General features: G+C 45.8%; 3 protein-coding genes across 8 annotated transcripts; 2 read left to right on the top strand and 1 right to left on the bottom strand.

Annotated features, from left to right (window-relative positions):
- The first annotated feature begins 58 nt into the window (after positions 1–58).
- On the top strand, positions 59–3,281 carry CUNH1orf56 (chromosome unknown C1orf56 homolog). The gene is made up of 2 exons (XM_046421598.2): positions 59–1,199; positions 2,685–3,281. The coding sequence occupies exons 1-2, from the start codon at positions 195–197 to the stop codon at positions 2,703–2,705; spliced, it is 1,026 nt and encodes a 341-aa protein (XP_046277554.1). The 5' UTR covers positions 59–194; the 3' UTR covers positions 2,706–3,281.
- Positions 3,278–11,628, bottom strand: Cdc42se1 (CDC42 small effector 1). Of its 2 annotated transcripts, XM_046421600.2 has the most exons (5): positions 11,014–11,167; positions 7,700–8,019; positions 7,082–7,192; positions 5,956–6,043; positions 3,278–5,525 (listed from the first exon to the last, which is right to left on the bottom strand). In XM_046421600.2, the coding sequence occupies exons 2-4, from the start codon at positions 7,751–7,753 to the stop codon at positions 5,969–5,971; spliced, it is 240 nt and encodes a 79-aa protein (XP_046277556.1). In that variant the 5' UTR covers positions 7,754–8,019; positions 11,014–11,167; the 3' UTR covers positions 3,278–5,525; positions 5,956–5,968. The 2 variants fall into 2 exon arrangements, with proteins under 2 accessions (XP_046277556.1, XP_046277555.1); XM_046421599.2 differs by lacking the exons at positions 3,278–5,525; positions 5,956–6,043; positions 7,082–7,192 and having other exon boundaries at positions 11,014–11,628.
- On the top strand, positions 10,496–17,765 carry Mllt11 (MLLT11 transcription factor 7 cofactor). 5 transcript variants are annotated; one of them, XM_046421601.2, is made up of 4 exons: positions 10,496–10,954; positions 11,741–11,815; positions 11,969–12,077; positions 16,334–17,765. In XM_046421601.2, the coding sequence occupies exons 1-4, from the start codon at positions 10,809–10,811 to the stop codon at positions 16,610–16,612; spliced, it is 609 nt and encodes a 202-aa protein (XP_046277557.1). In that variant the 5' UTR covers positions 10,496–10,808; the 3' UTR covers positions 16,613–17,765. The 5 variants fall into 5 exon arrangements, with proteins under 5 accessions (XP_046277557.1, XP_046277558.1, XP_046277560.1 ...); XM_046421604.2 differs by lacking the exons at positions 10,496–10,954; positions 11,741–11,815 and adding an exon at positions 12,938–13,027 and having other exon boundaries at positions 11,969–12,128; XM_058571993.1 differs by lacking the exons at positions 10,496–10,954; positions 11,741–11,815 and adding an exon at positions 12,938–13,027 and having other exon boundaries at positions 12,022–12,077.
- Positions 17,766–18,513: the final 748 nt, after the last annotated feature.

The raw sequence follows: 18,513 nt of genomic DNA, 5'->3' as shown, positions 1-18,513 counted from the left end.
TTTAGCTCAGCCCCTGCCGTGGGGCTGCAGGAGGGGAGCCCCTGTGAGAGTGGACTAAGGGGGAGGGGTGTGGCGCGCGCCTCTACCTCTGAGCGCCCCGCCTTGGTTCAAACGACCCGGCGGGTTGGTGGAGAGAGGAAGAGGGAGAGAAGGTAGCACCCTGCCTCCCTCCCAGTTCCAAGCCACCCAGCCCCATGGTCCCCGCCGCCTGCGTGGTGTTCTGGGCCCTACTGCTGAGTCTGGGGCTCCAGGCGGCGGGGGCCCAGGACCAGACCCCGACTACTACCCCGACAGGGACAGGGACGAAGGGGGTCACCTTAAGCTTCGGGAGCCCAGCCCGCAGCCGGAATACTGGCGGCATCTCCCAGTCCAGTGTTGCCCATAAGACGAAGATAGTTCTGGAGGATGAGAATGACGCAGTGGCCACCGCAGATCATGTAGCAGGCCCGGCAGCAGCCGAGCTCCTGGCCACGGTGACAGGCATGAGCAGGTCATCTGAAACCGGCTTTGGTGACGATGATGATGGGTCTTTGGAAGAGGGGGTTGTGATTGATGCCAGAAAGAATAACACCAGTATGGAGGGTCGCACTATAGATCCTATGACAATAAGTACTAGCACTGGGAGGGTAACAGCCAACAAACAAGAGAAGGAAATCAGGATGACCACAAGCCTGCCACCCGCCGCCGGTTTGCGTTCTACTGGGGAACTGAGCACAGAGGACATGAGCCGGTGGTCAACAGCTGGGTCTACCCCCAGCGGGTGGCCGTCAACCTCGCGCACAGCTATGCCACCTCCTGAGGATCTAAGACTAGTGCTGATGCCCTGGGGCCCTTGGCACTGCCACTGCAAGTCAGGCACCATGAGCCGGACCCGGTCCGGGAAGCTGCAGGGCATTTCTGGGCGACTTCGAGTTGGAGCACTGAGACAAATCCGTACAGAACATCGGCCTTGCACCTACCAGAAATGTCCCTGCAATCGGCTTCGGGAAGAGTGCCCCCTGGACTCAGATCTCTGTTCTGACAATAGCTGCACCACTCAGACCACCACCACCACCACCACCACGGCCCCCATCCAAACCAGACGCCTAACCCTTCCACCTCCCCCACCTAGCCCAGGTCTCGTTTTTTGGAAAAAAGTCAGAATGCGCTTGGAGGATATTTGGAATAGCCTCTCTTCAGTGTTCACAGAGATGCAACCAGTAAGTGTTTTGTTGATAAGCCAGAATCTTTGTTGGTGGTTCTGAAAAGTCCTGATATCCCCAATCCTGTTGCTAAACTAGCCAGTGTGCTTGTAAGAACTGTTACTTAGACCTGTTTAGTTATTGATTCGTAACATGCATTTGTTATTCATGTTATTGTTGACCCTTGATTCTACATGTTATTTCTTCTTTTGTTTTTGAGGCAGGATCTCTGTATGTTGCCTAGGCTGGTCTCAAACTCCTGGGCTCAAGTGATCCTCCCACCTTAGCCTCCTTAGTAGCTGGGACTACAGGTGTACATCACCACTGTGCCTGGCTATCTTTTTTTTTCTTGTACAACTGCTGATTGGTTGTTGGCAACATGTCTTATTGGCCATAAGATGTTTATTGACCAACCTAGGTAAAGACTTCTTAATGCACAGTTAACAGACATGGAGGAATTTGTTTTTACCTAATTAATGCAGTTGAACAGTAACAAAAGCTAAAATGTGAGGTTTCTCACTATGTGCACTTGACCTGAGTCTTCACAAACTTGAGCTATTGTCCCCACTTTACAAAGAAACAAATTTACTACTAGTATGTGGCAGAGCCACAATACTGAAACCAGATTTGACACCAGTGCCCATATTCTTAACTACTGTCATCCCAAAGAACTGTCCTTCTTGGATTCTTTTAAGCAACTTTTCTCAAGGAAAGACAGCCTTCCTTTTCTAAGAGTTACCAAAGGTTCTGATTGACCTGATAAAGTAGTCAAAGTTGCTACTGATGACAGGGAAGTAAAAAAGGCAATAAACAAAGGGTATCCTTGGTAATTCTTCTGGTTTCTGTTGTCTTTCTCCTTCTATATATGTATGTATATGTATATGTATGTATGTGTGTGTGTATATATATATATTTTTTCCTGTCCTAGAGACTGAAGCCAGGGGCACTTAAACATTGAGCCACATCTCATGAGACAGGGCCTTGCTAAAATGCTTAGGGCCTAAGTTGCTGAGGCTGACCTTGAACTTGTGACACTCCTGCTTTAGTCTCCTGAGCTGCTGGGATTACAGGCATGCACCACCTTGCTCAGTTGTTCAATACTATTTTGAGAATAAAAAAAGAAGCATCAAGAGGGACAGCAGTAAGACTGAGGTAATGAGGTTCTGTGGAAGGAGGAAAGCAATGAAAGGATAAAGAGGTGTGGGGACTGGGGTGCTGCTCAATGATTATGAGCATTTGCTTGGCATGTGTGTGGCCCTGGATTCAATCTCCAGCATTGCAAAAAAAAAAAAAAAAAAAAAGATGTGTGTCACCATGGTGAACCCCTGTGATCCCAGTTACTATGGAGGCTGAGACAGGAGGATCACTAGTGTAAGGCCAGCCTGGGCAACACACACACACACACAAAAAAAAAAAAAAAAAAAAAAAAAGAAAAGAAAAAAAAGAAAGAATGTAGATGTGGTTGTAATTTCCCCTTTTCTCTATTTTTTTTTCCTTACTCAGACACACAGAAACCGGAGGTAATGGCCACTTCATCCACAAGAGGAGGTGTCAGCATCTCAACCTCTCCCCTTTCAATCCCCAGCACCCACTAGATATTTTTAGTACAGAAAAACAAAACTGAAAAAAAATATTGTTTGTTCTTGTGTCTTTTTACAGAAGTACTTGAGGGAAGAGACCATAAGTCTCTTCAATCCTAAAACTGAACTTCATTGCCTCTGGCTTGTTCCTCTACACATGTCCCCCAGGATAAAATGTTGATACCTTATCTCCAATATTGTTTTTAAACAAGTACTTTGAAGACTAAAAAACTCAAGTGCCAAGGAAAGAAATAGGAAGAACAAGGAGTCCAGCCCTTGAAAGATGATGGTGGCTTCTCCTTGACTTCTCAATACTTGGCCCTCTCTTCAGAAAGGCAATGTTGGTACAAAATCCCATCTTAGCCACTCTAGGGGTTATCTACATCTGCCACATCTATCATTTAATCCAAGACACACCTGTAGTGATTACTCTGCAACTATTTTGCTTATATTTTTTATTTGAAAAATGTATTTTAAAAGTCTAACAATTTTTTAATATAAATTATGACTCTCAAACCCATTCCTGTCACTTTATTATTAAAGTGATGGTAGCATACATTTAGAGAAGGAAGGCAGCTCAAGGCAAGAGAGCACCAAAGAGAAGATGTGTCCAAAGAATATATTAGGATGTGTCTAGAGGTCAGGAGTCTGCCAGCCCCCTTCCCACTCTATCCTGTTAACCCTTTAGATCTCTAGACTTCACCTTCAGGCCACTGACTTTAGGGCAAAAAGGTGGGCTATTTTCAGAACAACTAACTTGCCTAGAACAGAGTAAACTGGGAATGTATCTCTATGACCAATCTTAGACCCTGAAAAACTGTAGGAAGTACAATGAAATTTGAAAAAAATTAAAACATCAATCACTGTAGGTGGGGCAAACTGTATGGATGGTGAAATCAGCAGAGTGGATACCAGTTTTTACAGGATCACAGAAATGATCCTATGCAAGCACAATCCACTGAGTATCCATGAGTCCTGACCCCTCTACCATAAAATAAGCTTCCTATTACAGAGGTAAACAAGACTCCAGCCTTCTTGTCTTAGAGCAGGCAGGAGCTCAATAGTCTTGTTGGGCCTTCCTAATTACCCTGCAAGGAAAGGGTCAGAACAAAAAAACACCTGAGAAAACAAAGTGCCTAAAGACCCTGCTCCTACATTGCTTTCCCATCTAAAGCCGCCTTGAGCAGGTGGGGAGTGGGACCTGGTCTTCAGACAAAACTTCCTGAGTCTTGTGTCTGGTTTTAGGACTAGGGCACAGAAATAAAGCTTAGAACTTGGGAACAATAAGTAGGGTATATCTGCTGCTTTTATCTCCTCCCTCTCCAATCCCAACATACCCTGTTCCTGTTTCCATACTGCAGGAACCCCTCTTCCACAGAGCAAGAATGGAGAAGCATGATACATGTCCATCACAGACATAATCCTATGCAAGCACAAATAATACACTGAGTGAAAAAAAATTATGTGCAGCTCTACTGAGCCTACTTTGTAAGGGGTTGTAGTTCACTCAAGGCTCAGACTTAAGATAAACAACCAGATTAGGGAAGGGTAGAAGATGGAAAACCATCCTGACTCCAGAACTGATTCTCAACTGTAGGTAATTCTGCCACTAGTAGACATCTGGTAATTTCTGGAGACAATAAAATTTTGGGGTTGTCATAACTAGGGTAGGCCAGGAATGCTGCTAAATATAATGCACAGAACAGCTCTCCAAATAAATTACCTACTTCCAAATGACGACTGTGTCTTGGTTAAACCTTATTCTAGAGCCTCTCCTGCTCCCATGCTGAGGAAAGACCCTGAACACAGACAACTGCTCTCTCAGCACTCTTCTATCCTTAATGGTCAGGAAGTCCATCTTGAGATATAACTCCTAGTTTTGCTGCATTATGGCTTTCTCTCCAGCCCCTCTCTTCCTCTTCTTACCTGGGCTAACAGGGAGGTTGGCAGAAGGCAGGCCAGATGCCCCAAGACTTAAATGGAATACTGTCAACATCTACCTCCTAATCCTTGTTCAGTGGGAAACAATAAAGTTCCTAACAGGGATGAAGTTAAGAGCAGAGGTAGGAGTAGCAGGATGGGGATAATTAAAATAACTCGTCTTAAATTAAATTTTTAATAAAAAAAAAAAAAAAAAAGGAGGGGAATGGTGCTGGGAAGCTAGTAATGCTACAGAAACATAGGATTTAGAGCCCTAACTAGGGAAAGACCTTGGTATTGGCAGAGATTGAGGGACTATAGCTTAAGGTCTAAAATCTGAAGAGAAAGAATGGACTTGATCAGGCAGTGGTGACCACCCAGCCCCTGCTTGAAATCTACTTTAGTTAATTCCAGGAGGAAACAGACGGGCATGAAGGTAGGGAGCTTCTCAGCAAAGCCAGCTTCAGCTTGCATAATCCCACCTACCTACCCCATCAAAGGAGTTCCGGGTCAGGAGTTTAAAAACAAGTGGCACCTAGAACGTCATTCAGGAGAAGGGAACTCATTCCAGATTCCCAGAGAACTCCTAGCTCAGATCTAGAGTACCAGGGCTTCAGCTGAGCTCCTCTGGCCAAACAGTAGTCATGTGGTCAGTCCTGCTGCCTTGACCCCATCTCCAGGAGGGGCTATGGCCAGAGGGAGTAGAGGGAGTCCAGCCCCCATGCCTTTTGAGGCACTATTAGGCAGATAGGCAAAAGTGGGCCCTTGTGTTCTAGGAAGGATCTGGTGGGGACAGCATTTCTTCTGGACTGGACACAAAGCAGGGGCTTCAAGACGGTAGAACCTAAATTTAAAAACAAACAAAAAGTGTTTTAAAAGAAGGTTTGCCTCAACCAAGTCCTCAGGGAGAAGGCATCACATAGTGCAGTCTTGGAACTGCCTCCCTTCATGTTGGCTTTCAATGAAGATGACATCCAATGGCTCTCTTACTAATAAGATCCCCTCACAGAAAACTCGTCCATATACATGTGAGGTTCAAATAACTGGTAAAAATATTCCATCATCCCTAGACCAATTTCCCTTATCATGAGAGCAGAAATGCATTATAGACATTATTTAGGATAGAGGGGCTCTTTCCTCTATTTCTGTCTCCATTCTAATTCTTCCTCCCTCTTCCCCCCAGTTCCCATTCTTGTATCAGGATCAGGTTCTGAAGCAGGGTATCAGGATGTGCAGGCATGTGCCTGAGGTGTTGCATTTCTCTAATCACTCACCATTCCTATGGGGCTATAAGCCCCTAGAATTGCTCCACGGCCTGTCTCGGTTTCCCTTGGATCTCATCTGCTCCTGAACTGCACCTGTCTGTTAAAAACACATGTGAACTGGATGCAGTGGAACACACCTGTAATCCCAGCTATTCTGGAGGCTGAGGCAAGGGGATCGCCAAGTTTGAGGCCAGACCGGGCAACTTAGCAAGGGCTTAAGCAACTTAGGGAAACCCTGTCTCAAAATAAAAGGGCTGGGGATACAGCTCAGCGGTAGAGCAACCCTGGGTTTGATCCCCAGCACGGCCAAAAAAACCAAAAAAAGGTGCAAGAGAGATACCCTTCTAAGTGTTCATATCCCACAGTAAGAGGTCTATCCAGTGCTGTTATCTCCTTGACAATATCAATCTGAAAAGGTGAAAACTACCATTCCGCGAAGGGAAGTCTCAATGCCCTCCCTTCATATTGGCCTTCGTGAAGATGTTTTTTTGTGAGAACTTATCTTACTAATAAGTTCTCACAAAAAAATTCTCCCATATGAGGTTCAACTAATCAGTAAAAAGACTTCATCACTATCTGTAGACCAATTTTCCTTTTTATGAGAGCAGAAATGTATTACAGACATCATTTAGGATAGAGGTGCTGGACTGTTTCCATGCTCCAACACTCCCAGCCACAATATAACTTTCTGTGGCACTGATTCAGCAGTTCTTAATCAGGAGAAGGGAGGGCTATGTTTTATTTTTTAAAATATTTTTTTAGTTGACAATGGATCTTTTTTTTTTTTTTTTTAATTTATTTATATGCAGTGCTAATAATTGAACCCAGTGCCTCACACATTCTAGGCAGGCACTCTGCCACTGAGCTATATAACCCCAGGCCGGGGTTATATTTTTTGAAGAAGTCCTCTAATTATTAAGACATATATCCCCCACCCCAATGAAGAACATGCTAATTATAAAGATGAGGTCACCTAGGCCAAGAGATCTGAAGTGCCAGATCTTAGATTTCCACAGCTGGTGACCAGGACTAGAATCCCAGATTCTTGCTTCCCCATTGAGTGTATTGTTCCTCATTTAAACTTTCAAAAACAATTAAAATTACAGTCCACAGGCATTTATCATTCCCTCATTACCATGGCAAGTCCATCTCCAGCCCCCATCTCCCCAGAGCCAATGTGAGTCAGGTGGACAAAATTCATTGGTTCCCCAATCATGGTCCGGTCGATTCGTCGTCTTTTCTTTTTCTGCTTAGAGATGATAAGGAGTCACGAGTTAAGTCAGTGAGGAAGGGGAAAGAGTCTTGAAAACGACTAAGGGAGGAGCCAATGGCCAGAAGTAGCATTATGACAGGGAAATCACTAGGGAATGAAAGACAAAGGTGGAATAACAAGAGACCACACAGACCAAAGTGGGGAGGGCAGTGGCCTGCAGAGTGAATGTTCAAAAAAAAGGATATGTCAAAGTCATATCCTGGCTGATGAGGAAACAATGGGGAAAAGCTGACAGGTATTCAGCTCAACCTACAACCCCTGCCCAACTGAGAATGGACAGGAACAGGAAGTGATAGCTAGGACATTCATTTCTTCCATCACGTGGACCCTTTTATTGTATGTATACATCTGCCTGGCCTAGAAACTTTCCTGACAGAGAGGCAAGAAGTGTGCTTTTTAGAAGGTAGATCCTAGATGGTATATCCACTTCACAGCATAAGGTAACTAAGTTTTTTGGGGTGGGGGTGTTGGGAAACTCACCGGCTGGGGTTTCTCTACCACGCAGCAGCCCAGTTTGTGCCAAAATTCACTCATATTCCCTGATGGTTCCAGCTTCACTTCTCTTCTTGAGGCCCCAGAGGGCTCTTGCTCTGGTGCCTTGACCCCCCACTTCTTACTCTCCCCAGGTATAATAACACCCTGGGTTTACTCAGCTGGATATGTTTAGAGAAGGTAGAATCCCCAGGATCCTTAGCTGAGCAGTGAGGGTCAGCGTTCCAGAGCTGGAGAGTCTAACAGGACCAGAGAGAAGGGGAGTAGGCACGCAGGTACAAGGTTAGGTCTTCCTGAAATCTGGAATCCTAGATAAGCAAAAAGCAAAAAGAAAAGTTAACAAGAAATCCCCTTCACAGATGCTCGAGAAAACTCCAGATAAGTCCCAATCTTCTCAGTTCTCCCTTATAGGCCCTAATTCTGTTTTTTGTTTGTTTGTTTGGTGCTAGGGATTGAACCCAGGGCCTTGTGCATGCAAGGCAAGCACTCTATCAACTGAGCTATATCCCCAGCCCCCTAATTCTGTATTCAAGACTAATGTTTTGCAAAAACATCATTTGACTCTCAGAAAAAGGAACAAAAACAAAAGAATACCAAGGGGTTAAGGAGCAATGGTTGTTTGCATCAAGGGAGAAAAAGAGGGCTAGAGGGACTTAGAGTGAAAAGATGGGAGAGGACCAAAGAATGGTGACAGAAATGAGCAAAATTTGAGGGTGCTCAATGGTTTAGCTCCTTTCACCCTGGATTTAGGGCAGAAGGGGAGGAGCACTTAAGTGACTCTGAAGAGGAAATTGCGGTTTTTTGTTCTCATAAACAAGGCCTCCACCCTTTGTCCCTTCCTATTTCCTTACCTTGCCCTGAACACCTAGATTTTCTTTAAGAACAAGAGAGGACTAACCACCTAGGTCTTAGGAAACAGTAAGACTCTTCCGTGAGGAATTTCTTACCTCTCTCAGTTCATTGCCCTTGTTCCTCTCATTTTTCTCAACTGAGATCCAACCCCTCCCAGAAACCACTTAGCAGTTCCTTTATTACCTGACCTTGAGAACCTTTCTGAAGGCTGTGTACACTGTTACATCTGTCTGGTGCTGCCAACTCCTATGTGTACACCTGTTTGCATGCTCACAATCTGTTCCTATCTCCAAACACATCTTTTCCAGATCATCTCTGCACATGTGCTGAGTAACTTCTATCCCATGAGGAATTATTTTCCAGCCTCCCCACCCTCCTCACAAGTCCTGTCGTGCAGCTCTGTTCTGCCTCACTCTATAGGGCCCAGGCTTCCTTCCTACCTCCCCTCATGCTGTGACCTGTTTTCTCCTCCCTCACCACCTCCACCCCAAGCTTCAACCAACCAGACACAAGGAACTTTCCAGTAGCAATGGTGTCCAAGGAAGAACTTTCTCCCTTCCTTACTGCCAGCAGGGTAGAGGCCTTCTGAGTTTCCTCTCACTGCATTTCCCTGTCTTAGGAGTACAGAAACCTCAAAGGGTCCAACTTATAAATATTAAACATTAACATGAAAAGGAATTGTTTTTCCTTCTAGGCCTGGAATCCTGGTGCTCTGGCACCCTAGATGACCTAAAAATTTAGTTTGTTTTTTAGCAGCCTTATGATGACATCACACAAAGACTGAAGTAAGCCATGGGGTGGGAAGAACCCAAGAGTCTGGGCTTTCTCTCCCTTCCCTTCCCATCCCTGGAAAGGATGTTAATCAGGACGGGACCAGTGGTCAGTGGAGAAGTCAGACACAGCGCTGATCTTATTGGTGGTGATGGCAGGTGGTAAGAGTTGGGGGGAAATGGAGAAAACAATGAAGAATAAGAGGAAACCCCCAACACCACCAGACAGTCTGACTTGAGACTGGACTTTTAACATTCCCCACCCAGCTCAAAGCTGAGTGGACAGAGGTGGATGGTGCTGGGAGGGAAGAGAAGAGTGGGGGAGGAGGAGGGAGAGGGAAAGGGGCAGTGGAGGGAACAAGGACCTCTCTGTTTCTTTTTCAGGGATCTGACTAGAGCTGGGGTGGAGGGAAAATGTGTGTGTGTGTGGGGGGGGGACTTGGCATGAAATGAACAATGATAAGTGACCAGGAAATTCCATTCCCTAGGGTCTCTGAAAATTGGGGGTGGGGTCAGAGGGTGAAGACAGGACAGGGTGAATGTGGTGGTGGTGGTTTGGGCTGGGGGGAAGGGAACAAAGCTAGAAAAGGAAGAGCCATTGGCTGTCACTCTCTTTAAAGTAGCCAGAGAATAGTGGGTTGAGGAAAAATGAGGTCTTGAGTTGGTATGCTGAGAAAGAAGAGGTGCCTGAATCTACTGCTATTCAACCCCCAGTGAAAGGGAAGGGGCTGGGAAAATAAGAGGGAGGATCAAGGATTACACAGCATAAGACCATATCCGGATAGCCAAGGAGTACTGGTAACCGGGACCCCAAAGACAAGAGTCCAAAGAGTGAAATATTGAACTGGTAAAGACACCCCCTAAATTACTACCACTGCCATCATGGTCACACTAGGACTTAAGAGCCTCAAAGCTGTTGAGGGGCAAGCAAAAGAGGGAAGGGAGAAAGGTGCCAGGGAGGAAGGATGTACAGAGGTAGTTCCCTGGTCCTGTGGTTGCCCCAAACCGGTTTTCCCGGTCCGCGGCCTCCAACCCGCGGCCCGACAAGCCTTCACAAGAAACAGCTGGAGCAACAGAAAGAACTGAGAACCGAGTGGGCAACTCTGGCTCCGAGCCCAGGACGCAGGGGGTCGGTGGGGAGACCCCCCAGCCTGCAGGGCTGCTGAGGGGCCCTCGGGAGGGGGTGGACCCACATTTCGGCCGTGTCAGGCGTCTGCCCTCGCACCAGCCCTGCCCTTCCCCAGGAAAGGTCCTGCGGAGGCTCCCGGGAAGCGGAACTAGGCCCTCGGCCTCCCTCGCCCAGCGCGTGAACTCAAGGACCGCACCTCTGCACGCTCTCCCTCGGCCTCCCAGCCCCGGGCAGGGATGGGCAGCTCCCGGGGTCTTCAGACCCCTCTTCCGAGTCGGCCCCGCTCTCAGATTTAGGCCTTCCCGGCTGTGCTTCGCTTCGTTTCTGCCTGGGACCCGCCACCACCATGGTCGGTGAGACGCGGAGACGCCCTCCTTCGCACCAACCCCAGCAGAGCGACCCCCTGCCTCCCACGCCCAGCGCCGGGGCTGGTGGACGGGGACGGTTCCCACCGGCCCGCCGTCGCGGCACCCCGACACTCCCCAGCATCCGGTGCGTCTCCGCGGCCTGGCAGGCTGCCCTGGCGGCCAGGCCCCGCTCCACGGTCTCACCTTCTGTCCTCGGGCCTCTGGGCGCCCAGCCGCAGCTGGAAGGGGCCTCCCGCCCGGTGCCCGCCGTGTGGGCTTCCCGGGCTCGCTCCTCGCGGTGGGGGAGCCGAGGGCGGGCCGGCAGAGGTGGGGCTGGCCGAGGGCGGAAACGGCCGCGACGCGATTACGACACCCGTCGGGCTCCGGGCCGAGCGCATGGCTCCGCGGGGCTGTGGGAGGGGGCTTTCGCAGCCCTGAGGGCCACCGCTCCCGCAGGTGCACTGGGGCGTGGGGCTCCGGGGTGAGGGCCTGGCACCCAGACCGGGCCCCGGCGTCTCGCGCGGCCTCCATGCGCCAGGCATTGCGGGGCAGAGTGCAGCCCAAAGCCCGGACCTGACAGGGCTCCGGGCGGGAGAGAGGCGAGAAGCGCCTCAGCCCGGTGCGCCCGGTCCCGACAGGAACAGGGGCAGGTGACCACGGGAGTCCTTCGGCTGAGAAAGGGGCTCCTCCACGGCACCGCGGTCCCGAGTCTTTATTCAGTGAACTAGAGAACAGCAGACCGCTCATTCTCGGCAGCCAGGCGGCCGAGGGGCCGGAAAGTCCGCGAGCGGGGGTGCGAGCGCCACGGGCCGGGCGGAGGGTCCTCCCGCGCTCCCTAGGGGGCGCTGCGTTGCGGGGGAGGCTGGGCGGGCGCGCTCGTCCCCGCGGCGCCAGCGGGAGCGAGCCGACCGAGCCGTGCGCACCGCCGCAGCTCCAGCGCCGTCCGCAGCAGACCCGGAGGCCCGCGGCCCTTCTCTGGAACGCGCTGGTGGTTCCCTGGTAACAGGTAAGCGCGACCGAGGGAGACGGCCTGGAAGCCCGGGCGGGAGGGCGGCTTCCTGCGGTAGAGGAGCTCGAGGTGGAGACCCTCGGAGAAGGGGCGCTGTGAACAATGGGCGTTATCCGCTGCGCGCTCTCCTCACCGATGCCCACTCCTCAGGTGCCCAGGCGAGCCTCGGAACAGTCCACGTGTGACCGTCCCTCAGCGCTTAACCGCATTTCAAGTCTCCATTGCCCGTGACCTAGAGCCTGTGCATTTCATACCTTCGGTCTGATTATTTACGTCTTCTCTTCGAGCCGATTTTCCCACCGGTTACTTGGTAGATCTTTAGTACCACCCTGTCTGCTCCCCCCATTTCTGAATTTTCTTCTATAGTGTCCTACTTGTCTCTGCAGAAAGGGCTTTGCGGGGTGGAATGTGGTTTTTTTTTTTTTTGGGTATTCCCGACCTTTTAACAGAACTCTCCTCCCCACCTCAAATCTTTGCTCCGAAGAAACAGCTTTAGGTAGGAAAGGTGGAGCTCTCTGCTGGAGAACTGCCTGATCCCATATTGAAATCCATATCCACAGGAGCTACTGATGGAAGCAGATTTTTATTTGCAGCTCAGTAGAATAACTGGGGGCAGGTCATGGCTAATCGGAAAATCCAAGCTCAGAATGAGGTACACAGGAGATGCCACAGATCTTCCATGCAACTCCACCGACATCCATCCTCTCCCCAGCTTCCCATGGTGGCAGCATGACACAGCAAGGCTGGGTTGAGTAGGCCTTGGATGCCTAGAGAGGGTCTGGACAAAGGGTATTTGGGTGTGTCTGTGTGGCTAAGAAAAACTGTGTTTTTAATCTGTACATTTATTAGTCATGTTATCTCAAACTACTGATATTTACAAAATTACGTTTGCCTTAATTATCTGCAGAATTTAAAATGAAGGATAGTGGAAAGCATTTAATGAGCATATATCATGGTACAGATAAGTGTCCAAACCTTTTGAAATAAGTAAATAATAGATATGAGATGACATGGATGGAGAGCATTTGGGGAAGGAAAAGGGAAGCTAGCTGAAAAGGAATCCTTCACAAAATTTGGAGGACTTGGGAATTAAATCTGTACTCAATTATGTCTCTACAGGGGCTGTGGCTGTGGCTCTGCAGTAGCACACTTGCCTATCATGTGTGAGGCCCTGAGTTGATTCTCAACACCACAGACAAATAAATAAAGGTCTATCAACAACTAAATATATTTTTTAAAAATATCACTACAAATGTCTTTACATTAGTAAACATTGACATTTTAGCTTCAATCTTCTGCTAATCTTCTTATGTTCTTGATTTTAATTACACATAAATTTATGTGTGTCTTTCTGGAATGCATTTAGTATTCTCTGGACATATTTTGGTCAAAGACATAACTAAAGATTTTAGGCCTTTTGAGTTAATATTTCACAAAGTTTCCTTCAGCTTTTTAAATTGTAAAATAAAATCATCAAACACTCAGGGACTGTTAGAGCAGTTTTTATATAGACTATAGTTGTTAGTGTCAAAGAGCTTTTTCCCTCTTCTCAGATTCTAACTTACTCTCTACTGCCTTTTACATTTTCACTATTCAGATTAGAATCACAGGAATAATCAGTACCTATCCCACAGAATATCTGTTCTTCAAGAACTAAATTTGTGTAAAATTTGAGAATATGAGTACAGGGTTATATAAAGCTGTAGGCAACTATCTATGAATAACAAAAGGGATCAGAGAGGTTATTATGAGATTTGAGTTCTACATAAACTGGGAGGTTTCACAAGTCACTAATTTCTAAAAGTCATTTTTAATTTTAAATTTTTATTTTTTCCTTATGATTATTTTATTTCCTTATTTACTTTGGTATGGGGGGGGGGTGAGATAGTCTCACTAAGTTGCTTAGGGCCTTACTGAGTTGCTGAGGCTGGCCTCAAACTTGCAGTCCTCCTGCCTCAGCTTCCTGAGTTGCTGGGATTAAAGGCATGCACAACTGTGCCCTGTTGATTCTATTTTTTAAAGAACCTATTATGTGTTCATCTTTATACTACGGTTACTCTGCAGGAAACATAACAATGGAGGGAATATAAAAGAAACCAGCTAGATAAGGAAAAGCCTGATAGTATAGTAAATAATCCCAATAGGCAGAGTCAGTAACACTATTGACTCCTAAGGTTTGCTTCTTTGGATCTTAGTTCCACATCTAAGCCAAAACTAGTTAAGAGGTAGAACCATTTTTTTTTTTTCAAGCTCTCTTTCTGCATACATGGCTCTGCAAATTACTGTGGAGATGATCAGAGCTGCATATCATAGAATGATGATCTCACCTTTCCAACACACTCCCCCGCCGTGCTACAGTCCCTGCATCACCCTCCTTATAAGCAGCTTCTCTGCTGAGTAATGTTCATCATGTTGCCCCACATGCTCATATCACCATGTTCTAGATTAAGGCTTTCTTTTTCCGCTTTAGTAGAGATATTTCACATTAGTGGAAGAATTCTGGAAACTACTTGAGGACACTAAGAGTCACAGGCCTGATGAAAACCAATGAGGTGTGCTGGAGAAAGGTCTTTTGAAACTTAAGAGTTATATTTTTGAAAGCTGTGGAATGTTCTTTCTGTTCCTTTGGGAACAATTCAAGTAAAGCTTCTTGCCACTTTTCTTGGCTAGTAAGTAGCAGGGTGGAGGCTCCAGGGAGCTACAATAGTCATTAACTTCAGGTGGGGCTGATGAACAGAAAAGGTGAAAGAACTTACTCATTAAAGTATGGCAAAGACCTTATGCTTCCAATCTAAACTTTACTTCCTTACCTTGAATTGCCAACCCATTTGTTCTCATTATATTCAAGTATATTCTAGCATCTGGATATTGTTCTAAAGAGAGGTAGGCTAGAGAGAAACAGATTAACTTATTGGTAGACTAATAGATGAGAATAGTAAAGTATTCATCATATTAAATTAATGATAATTATATCAGCAGCCTTAAATATCTTTGTTATAAAGCCTAGCATCTGTGGTACCCAGAAAGCAGACTGGGTAGCTTCCCTCAGGGAAGCTTCCAGTCTGTTGGAGGAAATAATACCTTCTTCCTGTACATAAAACATAAATGATCTGTAACCCCAAAATGATGGGAGTCAGGTAAACCTCTAGAGTGTCAGGGAGTTGCTGGAGGAAATAGGGTAAGTGTAAGGAAGTCATCTTGAAAGAAATGATCTTATAGTACGGTTTAGGAGGAAAAAGAAAGCAGAATGTAATAGGCTTTTCAGAAGTAAAATGACCTTTAAATTTAAAAAGTCAGAATTTACAAAGTATTTGTAAATATATAGTAATTGGGGGAGGAGAAAGTCCTCTAGGGACTTGGAGTTTTTTGAGATGTACGGTTATACATAGTAGTTGAGTTCATCCTCCCGACAAACTCATATATGCATGGAAATAAATTTCAGTTCATGATTACCCCCTTGAATGGAGTCTTGAAACCTAAGAAACACTGTAGCTGGGCATGGTGGCACACATCTGTAATCCCAATAGCTCTGTAATCCCAGTATCTCGGGAGGCTAAGGCAGGATGATTGTGAGTTCAAAGCCAGTCTCAGCAATTTAGCAAGGCCCTAAGCAACTCAGCAAGTCCCTGTCTCTAAATAAAATATATATTTTTTTAAGGGATGGCGATGAGGCTCAGTGGTTAGATGCCCAGGGTTCAATCCCCAGTACCAAAAATTGATATAATAGAAAGTTGAAGGAATTAAGCAAGACAGGAATAAACAAAACTACCAGAGGCTATACTGCTAGGAAGAGTGGGGCCAAATTTTGGAAGGTCTCAAAAATCAGATCCAAGATTCACTTGATGCAGTAGGTAAACCATTTGAAGGTGAGAAGTTAGGAAATGGCAGAAAATTATAATAAAGGGAGGATTCCAGAAGCTTATCCTAGGGAACTTGGATTATTTACAGAGGCAAACAAGGATATGGAGTTTCTTTTTTGGTGAGGGGAGGGGAGATTGAACTCAGGTATGCTCTGCCACTGAGCTACACCCCCTACCCCCAGTACTTTTTTTTTTGGGGGGGGGGGGTACCAGGGATTGTACTTAGGGTCACTCAACCACTGGGCCACATCCCCAGCCCTTTTTTGTCCTTTACAGACAGGGTCTCACTGAGTTGTTTAGTCCCTCACCATTGCTGAGGCTGGCTTTGAACTTGCAGTCCTTCTGAGTTGCTGGAATTACAGGCATGTGCCACCATGGCCCACCCCCTTTTTGGGGGGGCAGGGAGTAATAGAGGGTAATAGAGATTGAACCCAGAGGCACTTAACCACTGAGCCACACCCCAGCCCTTTTTATATTTTGAGACAAGTCTGTTAAGTTGCTTTGAATTCATGATTCTCCTGCCTTAGCCTTCCAAGCCTCTGGAATTACAGGTGTGGGCCACCACGCCCAGCTGAGATATGGGGTTTCTAAGCTTGAGCCAGGAGCCAAAAAGAGATTGCTTTAGCATGAAGAATGACAAGTGGTTTCTTTCCAGGACACTATGAGGGACCCTGTGAGTAGCCAGTACAGCTCCTTTCTTTTCTGGAGGATGCCCATACCAGAACTGGATCTGTCGGAGCTGGAAGGCCTGGGTCTGTCAGATACACCCACCTACAAGATCAAGGACAGCAGCGTTGGCAAAATGATCGGGCAAGCAACAGGAGCAGAGCAAGAAAAAAATCCAGAAGGCGATACCCTCTTAGAGTACAGCACCTTCAACTTCTGGAGAGCTCCCATTGCCAGCATCCACTCCTTCGAATTGGACTTGCTTTAAGGCCAAGACTTCCGTCTCCCACCACCTTGCCCTTATTGTCTTCTCTTTCAAGCCCCTTCCTTCTCATTCCTTTCCCAAATTAATCTTGTTCTCTTCCCTCTATTGTGTTGGTGGTGCTGATGAATCTGCCAGTTGTTTTATTTATTTATTTATTTATTTATTTATTTATCTAGCTAGCTAGCTAGCTAAGCTACTCCATTTCTCTCAAAAGCCCTCAAACCAAAGTAAAGGGTTAAAGCAATGGAGTACTGGATAATAGAAATCCCACCCCCACCCCCTGGATTATTAACCCCAGAAAACAGGCTTTGTGGAGACATCAGGGAGTAGTAGAGTAGTGCAAAATGGAACATAGTTTTGATCCCATTTTTAATAGGCTTCAAAGATTGCTCAAACCATATGTAAGACCTTGGGTTTGATCCCTATCACCACAAAAAAGAAAAAGATTGCTCAAACCTTTGTAGTTACCAGTAAACTTAAGTTATTTTTTCCAGGGTTAATGAAAACCTTCTAATTTTTAAGATGATTTGTCACAACAGAATCATTTCCAAAATGTTAAGGTGATGATCTTCTTTTTTAATCCTATTCCTTCTTATAATACATTCTTTTCCCCAGAGAAATCAGGGGTAAAGGTATAAAATGAGGAAATAATATATTATGAAAATATGGAAGAGCACTCAATCTTTTCAGAAATAGCTGAAGCTCTTTCCTTCCAAAAAGCATTCTTTGTTTTCTGCAGTACTGAGGATCCAACCCACTGAACTACATTCTAGCCCATTTTATTTTTTTTATTTTGAGACAGGGTCTAAGTTGCCCATGCTGGCCTTGAATTTGTTATCCTTTTGTCAGCCTCCATAGTCCAAAAGGATGTTCTTCAGCTTACAACTTTGCTTCTAATTTTGGATTGATAATTCTAGCTGAAAAAAATCAGATTTCAAATCTTAAGAAGAAACCTTGCTATTAGGATAATTTGTAAGGTTCTGATTGGGTCTTCTAAAGAAAAGCATAAGGTTTGGTTCCATTCCTCATTTGCAATGTACTAATCAGTGGGCCTCAGGCACAGTTTTAAAGCTACATTAAGACCCGAAATGAGCAATTACATTCTGCCCCTACACCTTGTTCCCACTCCTTCCAAAAATAAAGACATTCAATCCCAGGATTGTATTACAGTTCTCTCTCTTTATAAGCAAGCAGTACAGATCAGAGAAGTTAGCCATGCTTTCAATTTCACATTCAGCATATATACATTTTATTACTTCAACTTTGTGGAAAAATGATTTGAATAGCATGTTCATTAAATGGTGAACTTTAGGTAAAAAGGGTGAAATCAACTTCACCTACAACCAATCACTCTTCTGCTTCCCCAAGGACTACTAACATTTCAGGTAAAGAAACTGACACTCAAATATGTTATCTGCGTATTTGTAACTTACCTCATTCTAAAAAACTATGAAACTAACAAATAGTTTTTGGGTTGAAACTACAACACTGAGCTAGACAAAAAAAAAATATCTTTATAGTATTAAAACGCCATAAATAATTTAAAGACAACATCGATATCACTTAGATAAGTTTGAAGGAAGGGAAGATTGCCACCATCAACAACCAAGACCAAAGTCTAATAAAGAATGGGACCAGGAAGGTCAAATGACGTGTCCTTTCTATTGTAATTTATTTTTTAAGATCTTTTTGGAACTAAGGATTGAACCCAGAGAGGCTTTACCTCTGAGCCACGACAACCCCGCCCTTTTTTTTTTTTTTTAAATTTCGAGACAGGGTCTCATGAAGTTGCAGAGGCTGGCTTTTAACTTACTGATTTCTGAAAGGCTTTCCGGGCTTCTCGCTCCCTTTAGTCATGGAAAATCAACTGCTAAATGAAAGGACCTGCAAACTCCTGCTCCATC

The sequence above is a fragment of the Marmota monax genome, unplaced genomic scaffold (genome assembly GCF_021218885.2).
Source record: "Marmota monax isolate L192 unplaced genomic scaffold, Marmota_monax_Labrador192_F-V1.1 WCK01_AAM20220418_F8-fsc00108, whole genome shotgun sequence".
In the NCBI taxonomy this organism is placed as follows: domain Eukaryota; kingdom Metazoa; phylum Chordata; class Mammalia; order Rodentia; family Sciuridae; genus Marmota; species Marmota monax.
The sequence above is the reverse complement of the archived record's forward strand: the minus strand, read 5'-3'. Positions and strand labels throughout refer to the sequence as shown.

Bases quoted from the DNA above. Each gene is read 5' to 3' on its own strand.
- CUNH1orf56 (XM_046421598.2), top strand. From the start codon at position 195: ATGGTCCCCGCCGCCTGCGTGGTGTTCTGGGCCCTACTGCTGAGTCTG. The intron at 1,200-2,684 runs GTAAGTGTTTTG...TTCCTTACTCAG, and splicing joins TGTTCACAGAGATGCAACCA to ACACACAGAAACCGGAGGTA.
- Mllt11 (XM_046421601.2), top strand. From the start codon at position 10,809: ATGGTCGGTGAGACGCGGAGACGCCCTCCTTCGCACCAACCCCAGCAG. The intron at 11,816-11,968 runs GTAAGCGCGACC...CCCACTCCTCAG, and splicing joins TGGTGGTTCCCTGGTAACAG to GTGCCCAGGCGAGCCTCGGA. The intron at 12,078-16,333 runs GTCTGATTATTT...GTTTCTTTCCAG, and splicing joins CTGTGCATTTCATACCTTCG to GACACTATGAGGGACCCTGT.
- Cdc42se1 (XM_046421599.2), bottom strand. From the start codon at position 11,556: ATGAGCGGTCTGCTGTTCTCTAGTTCACTGAATAAAGACTCGGGACCG. The intron at 8,020-11,013 runs GTGAGACCGTGG...TTGCTTATCTAG, and splicing joins CAGAGGCCCGAGGACAGAAG to GATTCCAGATTTCAGGAAGA.